The sequence below is a fragment of the Strongylocentrotus purpuratus genome, unplaced genomic scaffold (genome assembly GCF_000002235.5).
Source record: "Strongylocentrotus purpuratus isolate Spur 01 unplaced genomic scaffold, Spur_5.0 spur5_scaffold_9, whole genome shotgun sequence".
NCBI classification, from domain to species: Eukaryota; Metazoa; Echinodermata; class Echinoidea; order Camarodonta; family Strongylocentrotidae; genus Strongylocentrotus; species Strongylocentrotus purpuratus.
This window is the reverse complement of record NW_022145615.1, coordinates 20652383-20666973: the sequence shown is the minus strand read 5'-3', so window position 1 is coordinate 20666973 and position 14591 is coordinate 20652383. Positions and strand designations below refer to the sequence as shown.

The 14591-nt window shown below is 35.9% G+C and overlaps 1 protein-coding gene across 3 annotated transcripts; it reads right to left on the bottom strand.

Annotated features, from left to right (window-relative positions):
• Positions 1-3944: 3944 nt before the first annotated feature.
• Positions 3945-12732, bottom strand: LOC100890739 (otolith matrix protein OMM-64). 3 transcript variants are annotated; one of them, XM_030976447.1, is made up of 7 exons: positions 12571-12732; positions 10194-10351; positions 9094-9199; positions 8077-8275; positions 7528-7594; positions 6557-6666; positions 3945-5616 (listed from the first exon to the last, which is right to left on the bottom strand). In XM_030976447.1, exons 2-7 carry the CDS (start codon positions 10333-10335, stop codon positions 4384-4386), a joined length of 1857 nt encoding a protein of 618 aa, XP_030832307.1. In that variant the 5' UTR covers positions 10336-10351; positions 12571-12732; the 3' UTR covers positions 3945-4383. The 3 variants fall into 3 exon arrangements, with proteins under 3 accessions (XP_030832307.1, XP_030832308.1, XP_030832309.1); XM_030976448.1 differs by having other exon boundaries at positions 10194-10347; positions 12571-12662; XM_030976449.1 differs by having other exon boundaries at positions 12563-12580.
• Between the last annotated feature and the right edge of the window lie 1859 nt (positions 12733-14591).

Below are 14591 nucleotides of genomic sequence, written 5' to 3'. Positions count from 1 at the left end.
TCATCTATTAAATGATTTTTTAATTTTTTTTTATGGGATGAAGTAGTTATACAATACTCATAACCACTGACCATAATACTGAATGTTTACCTTCAATTATAGGTGTCGCTCGAGTGTTACAACTTAAACTATATGTTGCCAATGATTTCTTTCTCTGAAAATAAAAAGTAAAGGTAGTTGAAATTAGAGAATATAGGCTAGAATTGAGTGTAAATATGCAGCAGACTTGTTTGTGTATACATTGACCAAAATCAAACTATATGTATATTTTTGTAAAAACCTGCTATCTTCCATCTTTGATTCTTCTTTCTCTTCTTCGTGTGTCCTCCTAATTTTCATGATCTCTTCTTTCCTCTTTGTCAAAGCAAAGTGAACAATTTTATTTGTTTGAAAAGAATATGCAAGTTAAATAATGCTGTTGAAAAAATTATGTAGTTGGTAGTTGAACTTGGGATCATATTCGAAGTTGTAAGTTTGAATTGGCAATGTTTTTAATGTGTGGACTGAATTTTAATGTTGCATCATGCAGTTATTATTTCCATTAACTTTGTGATGATTCTCGAATCTTTAAGATGATCTTGAGTTGATTAATGTCCCTTGGAAAGGCTGTAAAGCACTTGGATCTTACAAGCCGTAAAGCACATGTACATGTACACACGCAGTCGGTCTAAGCAACTGTACTGTAGGACAATAATGCACCAATAAGAGAAATATCTTATATATATAGTCAAGTATGTAAGTGTCTGCTTCAATAATGTAGATTACTTAATCATATGGAAATGTTAAATTAAAGTAACTAGCATTCAAAGAAGCAAAGTAGCGACACAAAAAATACATCATATTTCTTTAGGATACAACATTTTTCTGAATTGTCTATCATCGGTGCAACTACAAATGCACTTGTTGCTAGATTTTGAATTTCTTCATTGCTCCCAATTGTTCATTTATCTGTTAACCTAAAGGCAGTGAGCATATAATATATAGCATTAAATTCCTCTCTTCTGTAGCATTTCTGAAAAGCAAAATGATTCTACTCCCACTGTAATCATTCAATATGTTTTTTATTGCCTTGTCAATTTTAGGTAAAATAACATTCCACATTGATTGAAATGGAACAAGATGACACTTTTTTGTTATGTAAGAAAAACAATATATTACAGACAAAAGTTGTAGATTTTCTTGCATAAGGTATTTTGTTTGGAAAATTTAACATCCACATTATGAGTACCGGTACTAGGATCGCTACAGTAATATATTTAATTATTTTTTTTTAGGCACTTGATATCATTATTTAATGTACAATCTTCAGATTTGTTTAAGTGTGTGATGAAATGGTAGTTGGAAGTTATAAACCATTCCAGATTTCCCTTGGACATTTATTGTTTTAACCTTCACCTGAGTTATGTAGCAAAATGGAGGGAAAAAAAGGGAATATTACCTGATGTTTAATGTGCTTAAGAGAGGCACTCACCATAAAATAATTAAGAAATGATGTGCTTTTATGCCGTTTTGCTATTTTTTATCATATTTGAAGATGTCTTAATAGTGTAGGATACATGTATACCTTCTCATTTGTCCAATTTAAATTGTGAAAGATGAAACATATTTGAATGACTGACCATAATTATACCGCGTTTAAAAAAGATTAAGAGCTATTACCTTAATACGCAAGTGAAGATTTTGTGATAAATTGAATTTTTCCAAGACCCTTCTTTTAATACATCTTTATTGAAGAGGTTCGCTTTATATTAGATTAAGGAACGCAAGTGTCTTTTAGAATTTCTATTATACTACCTTGAGAGTAAGAAATTAGGATGCCTTTTATTAATGAGCTAATGTTAACCTCTATAGATACCCACTTTCCATCTTTTTGTAATAAATCATCGTTTTAATTTCAATCCCGTATCGTCTTTTCTTTTTTAATGAGAATTTTAATCCTCATATGTATTGTCAGTAGATTCTTTTTTTATTAATGAGCTAATGTGAACCTCTATAGATACCCACTTTCTGTAATGAATCGTTGTTTTAATTTCAATCCTGTATCATCATTTCTTTTTTATTGAGAATTTTTAATCCTTGATGTATTGTCAGTAGATTCAGTCAAATCAAGCTGCAGCTAAAAGAAAACAAAACTATGTGAGGTTGTGTGTTAACTGCTGGGCGTTTAAGATATTGGTATGTATGCAAATTAAACAATTGGAGAGATGATGTATCCTTCCGTATGTATGTGGTATTTGTTTTGTTGCGAATTTTTCCTCATGAGGAAATGCTGTAAGAATTTAAGTGATGTGTAATAAATACATTCTGAATGTATGCCTAAGCAATAACCAAGTTGTTTTAGATTGCATTATCACTTTTTCAGCTGTTTGTGTATGTTTTAATGAGTAATGGACAGAGAGAAAAAGGAGACAAGAAGAAAAAAGAGGGGGAGGGAGAGGGGAGACAAGAGAAGAGAATGGGAGAGGGAGAGAGAGAGAGGATGAGACAAAAGGTCAGAAAAGAAGAAGAAAAAAAGGACAGTGGGAGAGGAAACTGGAAATTAATAAAATATATATACCTGTATATATTTTTTGAAAGACAAATGGACATATAAGAGACCTAAAAGCAGAAAAGAAGGAAGGAGATATCTAATGGGATGAAAACCATAATCCATACATGTATGCTAAACAAATTAAACCTGAAGCTGGGTTAAAGCTTGAATCTTACTAAAGCAGAGCTTAACCAAAACAGAGACAATTTCACTATGGACATTAATAATACATAACATTTATCAGGCGCTTATACCATTGTCTCAACTTTAGCCAAGAGTAGACTTCTGGGCATCTTTTCACAAAAACCATCAACAGTACAAGTTTGCCGACATCCCTTTTGAACGTCTGTTCATTGTAAAGTACGCGTTTTAATGCGATTTAGGGGTAGTTGGGACGTTTTCCCGAAATGCTGCCTGTCTCTTCAGGTTAACCCAGCTTTGGGTTTAAATGTCAATAGAAAACTTGAAACCTCATTAACATATAGTGGCAGGCGGCACTAATATCCATATTATTTGCAGGCATATTTAATCCTTTTATAATTATCATAGATAAGTGACGTTATAGACATAAACTAGTTTTGAAGTGTTTCTGGTTAACTTCAGATATCATCCAAAATTCACACAATTTTTTTTTCTTTCTTTTTCTAATTAAATTACAAAAAAATAATCAGTGACAAAAAAGAGGAACACAACCATCTTTTATATAAATTCCAATATGCATATTGTTTAATTATAGCATACATTTACATGATTAATAACATCACACTTAATGACTTATTAATGATTAAATGATAAAAACCAACAAAAATGGTGGTAATTATGAATTATCTTGGGTCAAAGCAACAACTGCTAATCAACATTTCAAGAAACAAGACAAAGTCCTGTAGAGAAATACCATATTTTTTTTTTTTTTTACAAATTACATGTGAATACTAAAATATGTACAGAAGAATGTTATCTTTCAAATGACATACGGTAAAGAATGGAAAGTTTAAATCCTGTTTCATGAATAAAGCAGAACAGCGCATTATTGTTACAATATGTTAGAATAAAACAAGTACATGTAACACTACAGTACGTTCCCCAAAAATCTAGGCATCTAAGAAAACACAACATTTGTTTTTTGTTTTTAGACCATTATAGGTGTGTTCATAGAATATTGAAACTTATGGAAATACAGTTTGACCATTTACCAATATTTTCTTTTTTACTTTGAACAATGTTGCCATGACCACATACTGTACAGGCATTAATGAAATACCCATGTATTACATTATCGGTAAGACCTAAAAAAAAAAAGATGTTGTATTGCCCTTGCGACCGACCCCAAAATCTTGAAATCTACGGTCTGCTTTAAAAAAAAAAAAAAAAAAAAAACAGAGAAATATCAGCCCAAAGAGGGAGTAAAAAAAAGAAGAAAAGATTTCCGACCGACCGACCTATGTTTTGGCACCTAAAGGGCAATACAACATCTTTTTTTAAAGGCCTAATGCAGCTACAGTATATCAACAAGTTTGCATTGATTATAACTGATCAGAGCATCAACAGTTCTAAAATTCAGTTTAATTTTCTTTTTGATATATATGTGAACATTGAAAACTCCATTTGAAGGTACCCTATTTCCTATCAACACATCATCGCCTGTCAATACCGGGTATTCAGAATTCAGGTAGCATCTACTTCATGTTGCTGGGCAATCACATGGAACAGTCAAATGCACCCAATATATATATACATGGAGAGATTGAATTTCTATACAAATCCAAGATAGTCTACTATATAGTTTAGAATCCTAATTTTCAAAATATATAAAGCTTTCTTGTGACATTTTTTGTTCCCAATAAAGACTTTCCTTAAGTTTCCACAGTGTCTTGAGAATTTCCTGTGTTAACAGGTTCTGTTTCTTGGTTACACATATCCAAGTCTATCTGTGTTTCATCGTCATCATCGTCATCATCCTCAATGACTCTCTTCTTGCTTTTCAATACGTTATACGACTGATCGTCCGCTTGTGAATCATTCACGATTTGTGTTTTGACTTGTTCCGTCATTTGATTCCAGATCTCTCCAGAATCGTCATCATTAATGACTTCATCCAGGCTGTTGCTGTTTGATGTTTCCTGCGACGTCAGCAAAGAGTTGGGGTCTGTGGGTTTATGAGAAAGAACCGGTTCTGTCATCTGATTGCAAATGTCATTCTCAACTTCAGCATTTTGGGGATCCTTCTTTTTATCATCATCATCCTCCTCAGCAACAACATCCGGCTCTTCCTCACCATCAATTCTCACGCTCTTTTGTGACCCTGTCAATGATCTGGATGCAGAAGTTTCCTCTGGACCGTCTTTGGGTGGCTTAGGAGAGAGAAGCTCTGTCATCTTGTTGGAGTCTTCCGCCTCCATCTCATCATCACTCTCATCGTCTTCAATAACTCTCCTCTTCTTGGCTCCCTTGGATTGCATCACCTGCGATGCAGCTGTCTGGGAGTCTTTGACCATCTCCATCACATCATCATCATCATCACTGTCATCATCAATAACTCTCTTGTTCCTCCTGCCTCTTTTAGGTGCCTCATCCTGTGACCCTACAAACTGCGAGTCTTTCGCCGTCTTCATCTCCTCAGCATCGCTTTCATCCTCAATTATTCCCTCGTTCTTGTTGCTCTTCTTGGCTACTTTGGGCGTCGTCTCTTGTGATCTGCTCATCTGGGACTGCGTCGACACCGGCTGGGTCATCTGATTCCACATCTCGTTCTCCATCTCCGCTTCATCCGCATCAATCTCCACCTCTCCGGAAGCTGCTCCTTTCTGCGAAGCCTTCTTATCCTTCGTCCCCCCTGTCATCTGACTCTCCCACATCTCCCTCTCCATCTCGTCCTCATCCGAATCAATCCCATCATCATCTTCTACCCTTGTCTTGGCCTTTCCAGTTCCAAAGAGGTCATGTATCTCTGCTTCATTGAGACCATCAGACTGGGAGGCTGCTGGCTTTTGGCTACTCTTCGCTTCCTTTTGCTTGTTGAGTCGACGTTCCATAGCAAGTCGCTTGTTGAGCTCGATGCGTTCTCTTTGCTCATCTGACATGGAAACCTGGAGGTATCAGTGGGAAAGGAAATTGAATTAATCAAAAGTACATCAATATTAATTTCTAGGAACAGCCATTTATAAGCAGCAAGTATGGCTTGCATGTAAATCTAAGTCATACATTTTGAGCAACTGATTTTGCATTATTCATATCACCTGTTTGAAAGGAGGGCATAAACTCATATTGTTTTTAACAGATTTCATGCCCTTCTGGCTCCTAACAGACATTGTAATAACAAACTGTATAAATGCAACTGTTTCTCTATTCTCTAATAAACTCCCGCCTACATTTCATTCGTTGTCTATTAAATTGACCTTCTAGTCATTTCTTCCATTTATTTGTAATTTGACCAAATGTCCTTAAACACCCTGAAAACAAACCAAAATCTAATAAATTATCCTTTTATTCTTATACATACTTGATCCAAAATTGGTTGAAATATGTTTAATGAAGTGACACTACGATATCACTGTAACAATAAGTGGAACTGACTGATAAATGGACAACCAAAATAATGTCATGTCTCTTATACCATCTGCAATGGCAGAGGCATACAATTTACAAAGTTTGTCCATCGCAAGAGACTTTGAAAGATGCAGGATAATGATACAGAAAACTTTCATTGGTTGGGGTAACCATTACTAAAATTGATTTTCTGGTCAAGAAAGGTGAAAAAAGAATCCATCTGGTGAATAAGGATTAATTGTTCACTGAATGGGGACTCTGGCTATTCATTGCCATCCATCTTCGCTCCAGTGATCACGAGGGAAAGCAAGAAACTGTGTGAATCATCACTTGGCTTCAGAGAGTCCACAGGAGTGAACGAAAGCTTGGGGAACTAAAGTTTAAGGTTGGTAGAAGCTTAAACTGCATGCAGGATGATGTGTGATAAAACATCTCATTACATTCTAAGCCGATCCCATGAATGGGAAACAGATTCTTTACCTTTGGTGTATTGATGGTGCTAGGGGGCTGCTGGGTGCCTGGGAAGCTAGGCGCTGGGAAATCATCCCCAAGACCAGTCGCTGCTTCACCATCTTCTCCTTCAATAACATCTACACAAGAAATCAGAAGATAAATATTGAATAGAGGCCTCACACTGGGTTAGTAAATACATGTATCTTTAATATACCCCTCTCTCTTTCTCTGCTATCACTATCATCTGAACTGCTAATAAAATGTCTTTAGCATATGACTACAGTTTGATTGAAGGTTCATCTATTCAGCAACATGTTTAAAAGTTAACCTCATTATTGTTCTCAACATCAAAACAAAAAAGCTGTATATATAAAAACTAAACAAAAAAAATATATTTGAAATCGAGAACTGTGTGTTCAGAATACTATCGTATGTATTTCTATCGTATGTATTACCTTCAGTGGTCACTTAGTTGGAACAATGAATTATATCCTCAATTTGTTTTCTTCTTCATACTAGCAAAATAAATGGTGGCCAGAGGACTATTCAAAAACCTAGTATTAATGCAACAAAATCTATGAGACAGAATTGGACAATGTAATTTCATATTGATTGTTTTCTATAGATAAATTGATTATACCTAATTATCTATACTAAGTGGCTATCTCAAATTGGATAAAATTGCTATACCAATTCTGCCTTGTTCCAATTCATCAATGTTTCCCTTGCACACTCATTGGACAGGTGTGCAAAATAGACCAGTATATTCAAATGTATGGATGTTTCATTCATGGAGACCTAGTGACAAGTTAATGAATGAAAGTTAATACTCGGAATAGTCGACATATATACTCATGGCTATGTCGGGCAAGCCTCTGGCAAGCTTTTGGGCCGTCAAGAACAATCTGTTTGAAAAGTATGCATAAATTTGAATATGTTAGTAAACTGGTCTATAAATTAATAAAGTTTTGGAAGAGTTTTTATCAGCAAATATTCACCTTCTCCTCTGGTGACAAAGTCTTCATCCAATAAGGGCATATCAAGCCGAATCTTTCGTATGCATGTCTGTAAGAAAAGAGAAGAGAGGTAGAAACAATAGTATGTAATTGCTGACAATATTTTTGTGTGCATGATGCATCTAGATAGTCTAACAACAATTACTCATATCAGTTTTTTCTTCTTCAGAGAGTACTACAAGCTACTGTATATAAAGAATAACTCTTAGATTATCCATCTGGAAATATAAATTCTGTTTACCCGAGTAAACTACAAGAGTTTCCTTTGTAACTTCTCAATTACTTTTCATTTGGAAATTTTATGAAGATGAACAGAACGTAAATTATGAATTTTGAGCTGGGAATTTTCGTTATGAGTTATAAGCAAGCAATCTACAGGTAGTAGAAATAACAGATAAGTACCTGGGCCTAATATATCAATCAAATCAACATCTAACATGGGATTCCTCCAAATGCAGGCATTTTCAAGCAAAACATCATGCAGAGCTTGTATTCCTGCCCACCATGTGTAAAACAAAATAAAAATTATACCTGCACGGGCTTCTTGCTACCCAGCTTCTCAATGCGCTCGATCACATCATCAAAAGGCATCTTGGGAAAAAGACGATGCGCCCAGTGCTCCATGACCCTCATCAGGCGATCGAGGTCAGATGCCTCATGACCTTTGCCCTTGAACTTGACCTTTTCAAAGTGTTTCACCAGAATAGGGAGTCCCCTGTCACCAGTCAGCCTGAAAAAGAAGGAAGAAATATTTCAGTGATGAGGGAAAGGGTTCATGGGTGATGCAGAAACAGTGGTTAAAATAAAGAACTTTCTATGTAATGCCCTCTGAGAAATAAACAGTGACCTCTCTATACTGATTTTTGAATATATATGTCCATAAATATGAAAAACTGTGTATCAAGATTGGTTTCAATTTTTCAAAGAATGTTTGCAGAAAAAGAGGTTCTGTCCTACAACATATTGATTTTCAATCATACTGCAGCTCCAAATTGCAAAATGCTGTCGACAATCACAAATATGAGCAGCTCTAAATTACAAAATGCTATCCAGTGTCCATAATTAGGAATACGAGCAGCACCAAAATGCAAAATACATTTGTCTGTGTTAAAAAAGGGACTGACATCAAATGCTCTGATCAATAGAGCCTAGTTTCACGACTCATGTATGGTAAAGCACACCTTGCCATTATTTCACATTCTGATTGGATCTTATTACCTAGCACCTACTCTCCCTTCCCTTCCAGAGCCCCAAATTATATATCGAGGGGTCAGTGACACAAAGATGTAACTCCATTTTGGCCATTTTGAGAAAAAGTGGTTGATGTGTCACCTTAATGAGTTGAGTGAAGTCTATGTTTCACTAGCCATTGATTTCAATGAGGTGTTGGGTGGAGTTAAGTCTACCGTATGTATTTCCTGGAAAGCCCACAACTTTCTGAACATTTTGATATCAAATACTCATTTGGGCAAAATATGGAGTTACATCTTTGTGTCACTGAACGCTCCATATCTTCCCTCTGGTTCTGACAATATATTATGTAATCACCTGGTTGCGTCCAGCTTAGGGATTGGTTTCCTGTTGACCACCCTCTTACCGACAGCATCAGCTCCTTCTTCAGCTCCTGCAGGATCCAGCAGGGTGTCCAGGAGCCCTGAAGTCATTTTAAAAGAAATGAGAAAATACAGAGTTATAGCTAGGTATTAAGGTACTTCATTTATTATCTTATCTTGTGTTTCCCTTTTATGTGTTTTTATGTTGCATATTATATCTCGTTTTCTTAAAGGTTTTTTTGTTGGCCACTGCCTTCCTAACTTTTTATAATTCATCTATATTTATTGTCATACATTTGTCTGTTTATATTTATATATGTATTTTTTATCTGTTGATCTCTTGACATCATATAACGACACAGTGAATAAAGTAATAAACAGCACGATAGTTGCTACTAGAGAGGTGGTTTAGGACCCCTGAGCGTTGCAGGTGCATTTTCCTCTGACATAACCAATTCCAACGTACAGTAATCCTCTGATTTTGGCATGTCATGGTTTCCCACTTTCCTGTCATTTCAGTTTAAAATCAGATCAGGATAGGTCCTCACACAGACAAAAGGCTTGATTTGTCTTAAGTTGTTTGCAATTAAAAAAAAACAATTTCGAATTTTTTAAATATATTATAATTTATAATAGATAACTTTGAGCAAAAAAGGAAATAAGAAAAATCATGCCAATCAATTACTGTTCACTTCGATAAAGTTGACATAATCAAGACATAAAAGATTATCTATATTTGTGAGGTCTTACTCTCTAGTCTAGGCCTATCTTCATCAAGAAGTCAGCCTATTTTGTTCAGAAATTGTTTGCACTTCATAGTGGCAGTGCAATTCAACTGACAAAAATATTAAAGGGTAAGTCCGACCTATTTGCAATTTGAAATGAATACAAATATAAAAATTGAACAAACAAAACAGTGAAAGGTTCAACAAAATTGGACAAAAAATAAGAAAGTTATGGAATTTTAGATTTTTAAAGTCAGTAGCACTTTTGTCATCAGTTGTTCTATGTTGATGCAAGTAAAAATAAAGAATCATAGAATGACCTACATTGTAACTAAGACCCTCATGCCTTACTAATGCCCCAACATGGTACCTTCATTACGCTGTCCACTGGTGTTGAGAAAGTTCTCTCTGTCATCATCCTCGTCTAATGCAGGGAGTCTCGTCACAGCAGGAAGGTCATCATCATCCTCCTCACCAAAGCTATCAAGTTCAAGGTTGATTGATGTCTCCATGTCTGATGCTGGCTGGCTGAAATGAGTTTAAAAACAAAAATAAAACAAACTGATCACATTGACATTCCGACATTCAATTCACAAGGTGCTTGCAAATTAAGAGTCATACTAGGTCATAGCGGATAGTAGACCGAATTTTCCGTCTCTTTCGTTCGTTAGCCTCTTATTGGGGTAGGGTCGGCCGGCTCTCTCTTTAGAGACGGAAACCGTCTATACACATTCCCTTGATAACGCCACGGCCATTTCAGGTCGTAGCGTTTTGCCCCCCAAATCCCCCAAAATGTCATTTTACCTCGTGCATTTTATATTGTAAATTAGGCCTAGGCTATAATAAATCAGTTCCACTTACCAACTTGACTGAAATAATCAGTTTAATAGTCCCTTTTTAGGAATTTATGGGTCAAAATCGAAATCCATGTTGAAAAAGATTTTCAAAATGGATTTCGATTTTGACCCATAATTTCCTAAAAAGGGACTATTAAACTGATTTTTTCAGTCAAGTTGGTAAGTGGAACTGATTTATTATAGCCTAGGCCTAATTTACATGTGGATATGCACGAGGTAAAATGACATTTGGGGGATTTTGGGGGCAAAACGCTACGACCTGAAATGGCCGTGGCGTTATCAAGGGAATGTGTATAGACGGTTTCCGTCTCTAAAGAGAGAGCCGACCCTACCCCAATAAGAGGCTAACGAACGAAAGAGACGGAAAATTCGGTCTAAGCGGATAGGCCCTACCGCCTACAGGTCTAGATCTACTCTATTCGGCGCTAGTGTAGTTCCGTATCCGTTTTTTTAGCAGTCTCATATCCATTCTTAGCAAAGGAATTTTAGCCCAATTTTTACTAGTTTTAATCATAGACCTCTAATCATATATTGAATTTTGCACCTGAATTTGGATCACATCCAACATCGGGAAGCCTCCGTTTGGGGCTTCGATGTCGACGTCGTCGCTCAGTACCGTCTCCGCGCCTATAGCTTTGCAACTCAAACTGAAGCTATCAGTCTAAAATTATGCAAGCTTCTCGTATAGTTTATGGTATCGTGCATGTGCGTAATACCATAAAGCATACGCGAAGTTTGCTTAATTTTAGACTGATAGCTTCAGTTTGAGTTGCAGAGCTATGCGGAGACGGTACTGAGCGACGACGTTGACATATAAACGGAGGCTTCCCGATGTCGGATGTGATCTAATTCTAAATTCAGGTGGAAAATGCAATAGGGTCTATATGATTATGATTAAAATTAGTAAAATATTGGGCTAAAATTCCTTTGCTAAGAATCGATATTAAACTGCTAAAAAATTCAACAACAAAAACGGATACGGAACTACACTAGCGCCCTAACCTATATTCTTGTTCCTGTTATGTTGTGACGTGATTCGTCTGTCATGCCATGAATTTGGATTATATTAGGGAACCACCAAATTCCAAAGCCAGTCAATAATGAAAATAATTTACTTCAACTTCAAAGCTCACAGACACAGTGCACAGCTCACAACGCCGGCCGCGTTATTTTTTTATGCGGCACAGATTGGGGCTTTTTTAAAAAAGGGGTCTTGATTTACAGACTAATAGTGGTCGTGTGCGTACTAGTTGTAGAGGTCTGTTTTTAATAGTGTTACATGTAATCCACTACCGTATGGAAAATCATTACATCTACTATTAAAATGCAATTGAAAATCTGAAGAGGAGGCAGCATGTCAACAAGGAGAACATCACAATAATTAGTCAATAAAACTTAATTAACTTAAACGAAGAGGAATGTTATCTAAACACATAGTTCGCGATGGATATTCAAACTTCTTCGCAGCGCTAATGCGCTAGCGAACATGCCTAGTCTCACGTACGTGCAGACATTATTCAGAAGGGAAAGAACGTACTTCCCATAGGCTCAACACGTACCATGCCCCAATCTGTGCCGCATAAAAAAATAACGCGCCCCGGCCGCGCCGCGCCCAGTGGAGTGCAGCGGCTTGCCAGCGCCAGGCCGCCGAAGATCATGCAGGGGAAGCAAGCTCGGCCACCGCTGCAGCTCGTGACGCACCTCCACGGCCACGGCGGCATAAACAGACATCGTCTTCAATATGACTTGACTGACTTGATCTCAGATAAGTTTATATAATACAATCCTACTAATCACGAGATAGATAATTGGGCATGCCGATAATTGTTACTCCAACAAATTTATGTGACTTAGACTGCAACAGAGGCTTAAAAATACGGACATTTTTACCTGTTGTAGACGATGTTTTCTTTCTTGAAATTACGCGCGCTCGAAGACTTTGTATGGTGACCAAAATAGAAAAACAAAAAGGGAAAAATGCCAGGAGTCACGTTCAGCTCGAGGAGTAGATTGAAGAGAAGAAGAAGAAGAAGAAGAAGAAGAAGAAGAAGAAGAAGAAGAAGAAGAAGAAGAAGAAGAAGAAGAAGAAGAAGAAGAAGAAGAAGAAGAAGAAGAAGAAGAAGAAGAAGAAGAAGAAGAAGAAGAAGAAGAAGAAGAAGAAGAAGAAGAAGAAGAAGAAGAAGAAGAAGAAGAAGAAGAAGAAGAAGAAGAAGAAGAAGAAGAAGAAGAAGAAGAAGAAGAAGAAGAAGAAGAAGAAGAAGAAGAAGAAGAAGAAGAAGAAGAAGAAGAAGAAGAAGAAGAAGAAGAAGAAGAAGAAGAAGGAGAAGAAGAAGAAGAAGAAGAAGGAGAAGGAGAAGAAGAAGAAGAAGAAGAAGAAGAGGAAGAGGAAGAGGAAGAAGAGGAAGAGGAAGAGGAAGAGGAAGAGGAAGAGGAAGAGGAAGAGGAAGAAGAAGAAGAAGAAGAAGAAGAAAAAGAAGGAGAAGAAGAAGAGATTTAGTTTTACTCATAATCATTTTTGTAAAATGAAGTTTTGGACTTTTGCAGTATATTGTACCACGTATACTTGACATTAAAAGAACCATTAACGATCGGGGGAAAGATTCTTACACTCATGCTACGTGCCTCTAGCCTGTTCAACTTCAAGAGGCCAGAATCATAATCACCGTCTCTCCTCTCACTATCCAGAAATTGTTTTTCTATATACTTTCCCCTTCATGCGCCCACTTTAATGATGATAATTTAATAATGATTTTGTTCAAGGCATAAGCAGAGGGGGGGGGGGGTAATAGATGATTCAGTATACCTATTTGAAAGATTGACAAATGGGAAGAAAAAAATGATAAATCTATAGATTTAGCATGAATTGAAAGAGATTAAAATAAGATCAATTATTCTATTACTTTAAATATCCACTATACATTGTTTTAATAGAAATAAGTCTGAGTGAAATCCAATTCATGGTGCTATATTTATGAAGGCAGTGGTCTTAAAAAATTAAAAAGAAATAACAGCATTTTATGTGAAGGTTCAACAAGCACTAACAAACTGAAGAAGAAAAACAATTGGGAAAAGGAAAGAAAATAAACAATAAAAACAATAAATATCCAGGTGATCTTCTTTTTTTTTTGGGGGGGGGGGGTATGACATGTTAGGCAAATGGGGCATTGCACTTTACTACTAAAATATATAAGCACATTCAATATTAAGAGACAAATACTATACAAAAAGTAGTTTGTAAAATGTTTATTTTTCTCAAAATACCCATCACCAAATTTGTTTAAAGCACAATATTGCAAAACATATTTATATGCATAACATAATAATCAAAGAAGTCAACTCAGCACTAAAAAACAAAATAATGAAATGTAAAAACTGCACAATTGTTCATTTATGCTACATCATTGTTCTTCTGTGATCTGATAATTAACTGAAATATCAATTTACTGTACCTTTGTTCTTTATTTTTTTCTCTAAGAGGATATATGAAAGGAGAGGACATAAACTGATCTATACTTTCTGGTATTTATATTGCTGTAGTTATTAAACATCTTTATTAGAAGGAGCATGACTATGTGGTAATATAATGATGATGTCCTTTACATTGAACAGCTACAAGAAAAACAAGGAGTGATGAACATTCTGCATTGAAAAGTATATTTCCGTGAAAACAAAAGTTTTAAAACATCCTCGTCAGTGATGGCAGTGTAGCCAAAGACATGTATGAAAATACTGATGATTCTTTTTTTTTAAATTGAATACTGGATACCTGGAAGAAAGTTTACAACTTTAAGTATATTTTTGCAATTACACTCCATCCAATAATAATGATATTTATATGAGATGAAATTAACATTGTCATTTTATACTTGTAATACTCGCCCAATTGAATACCGTTGTGGTTTTTGTTCATG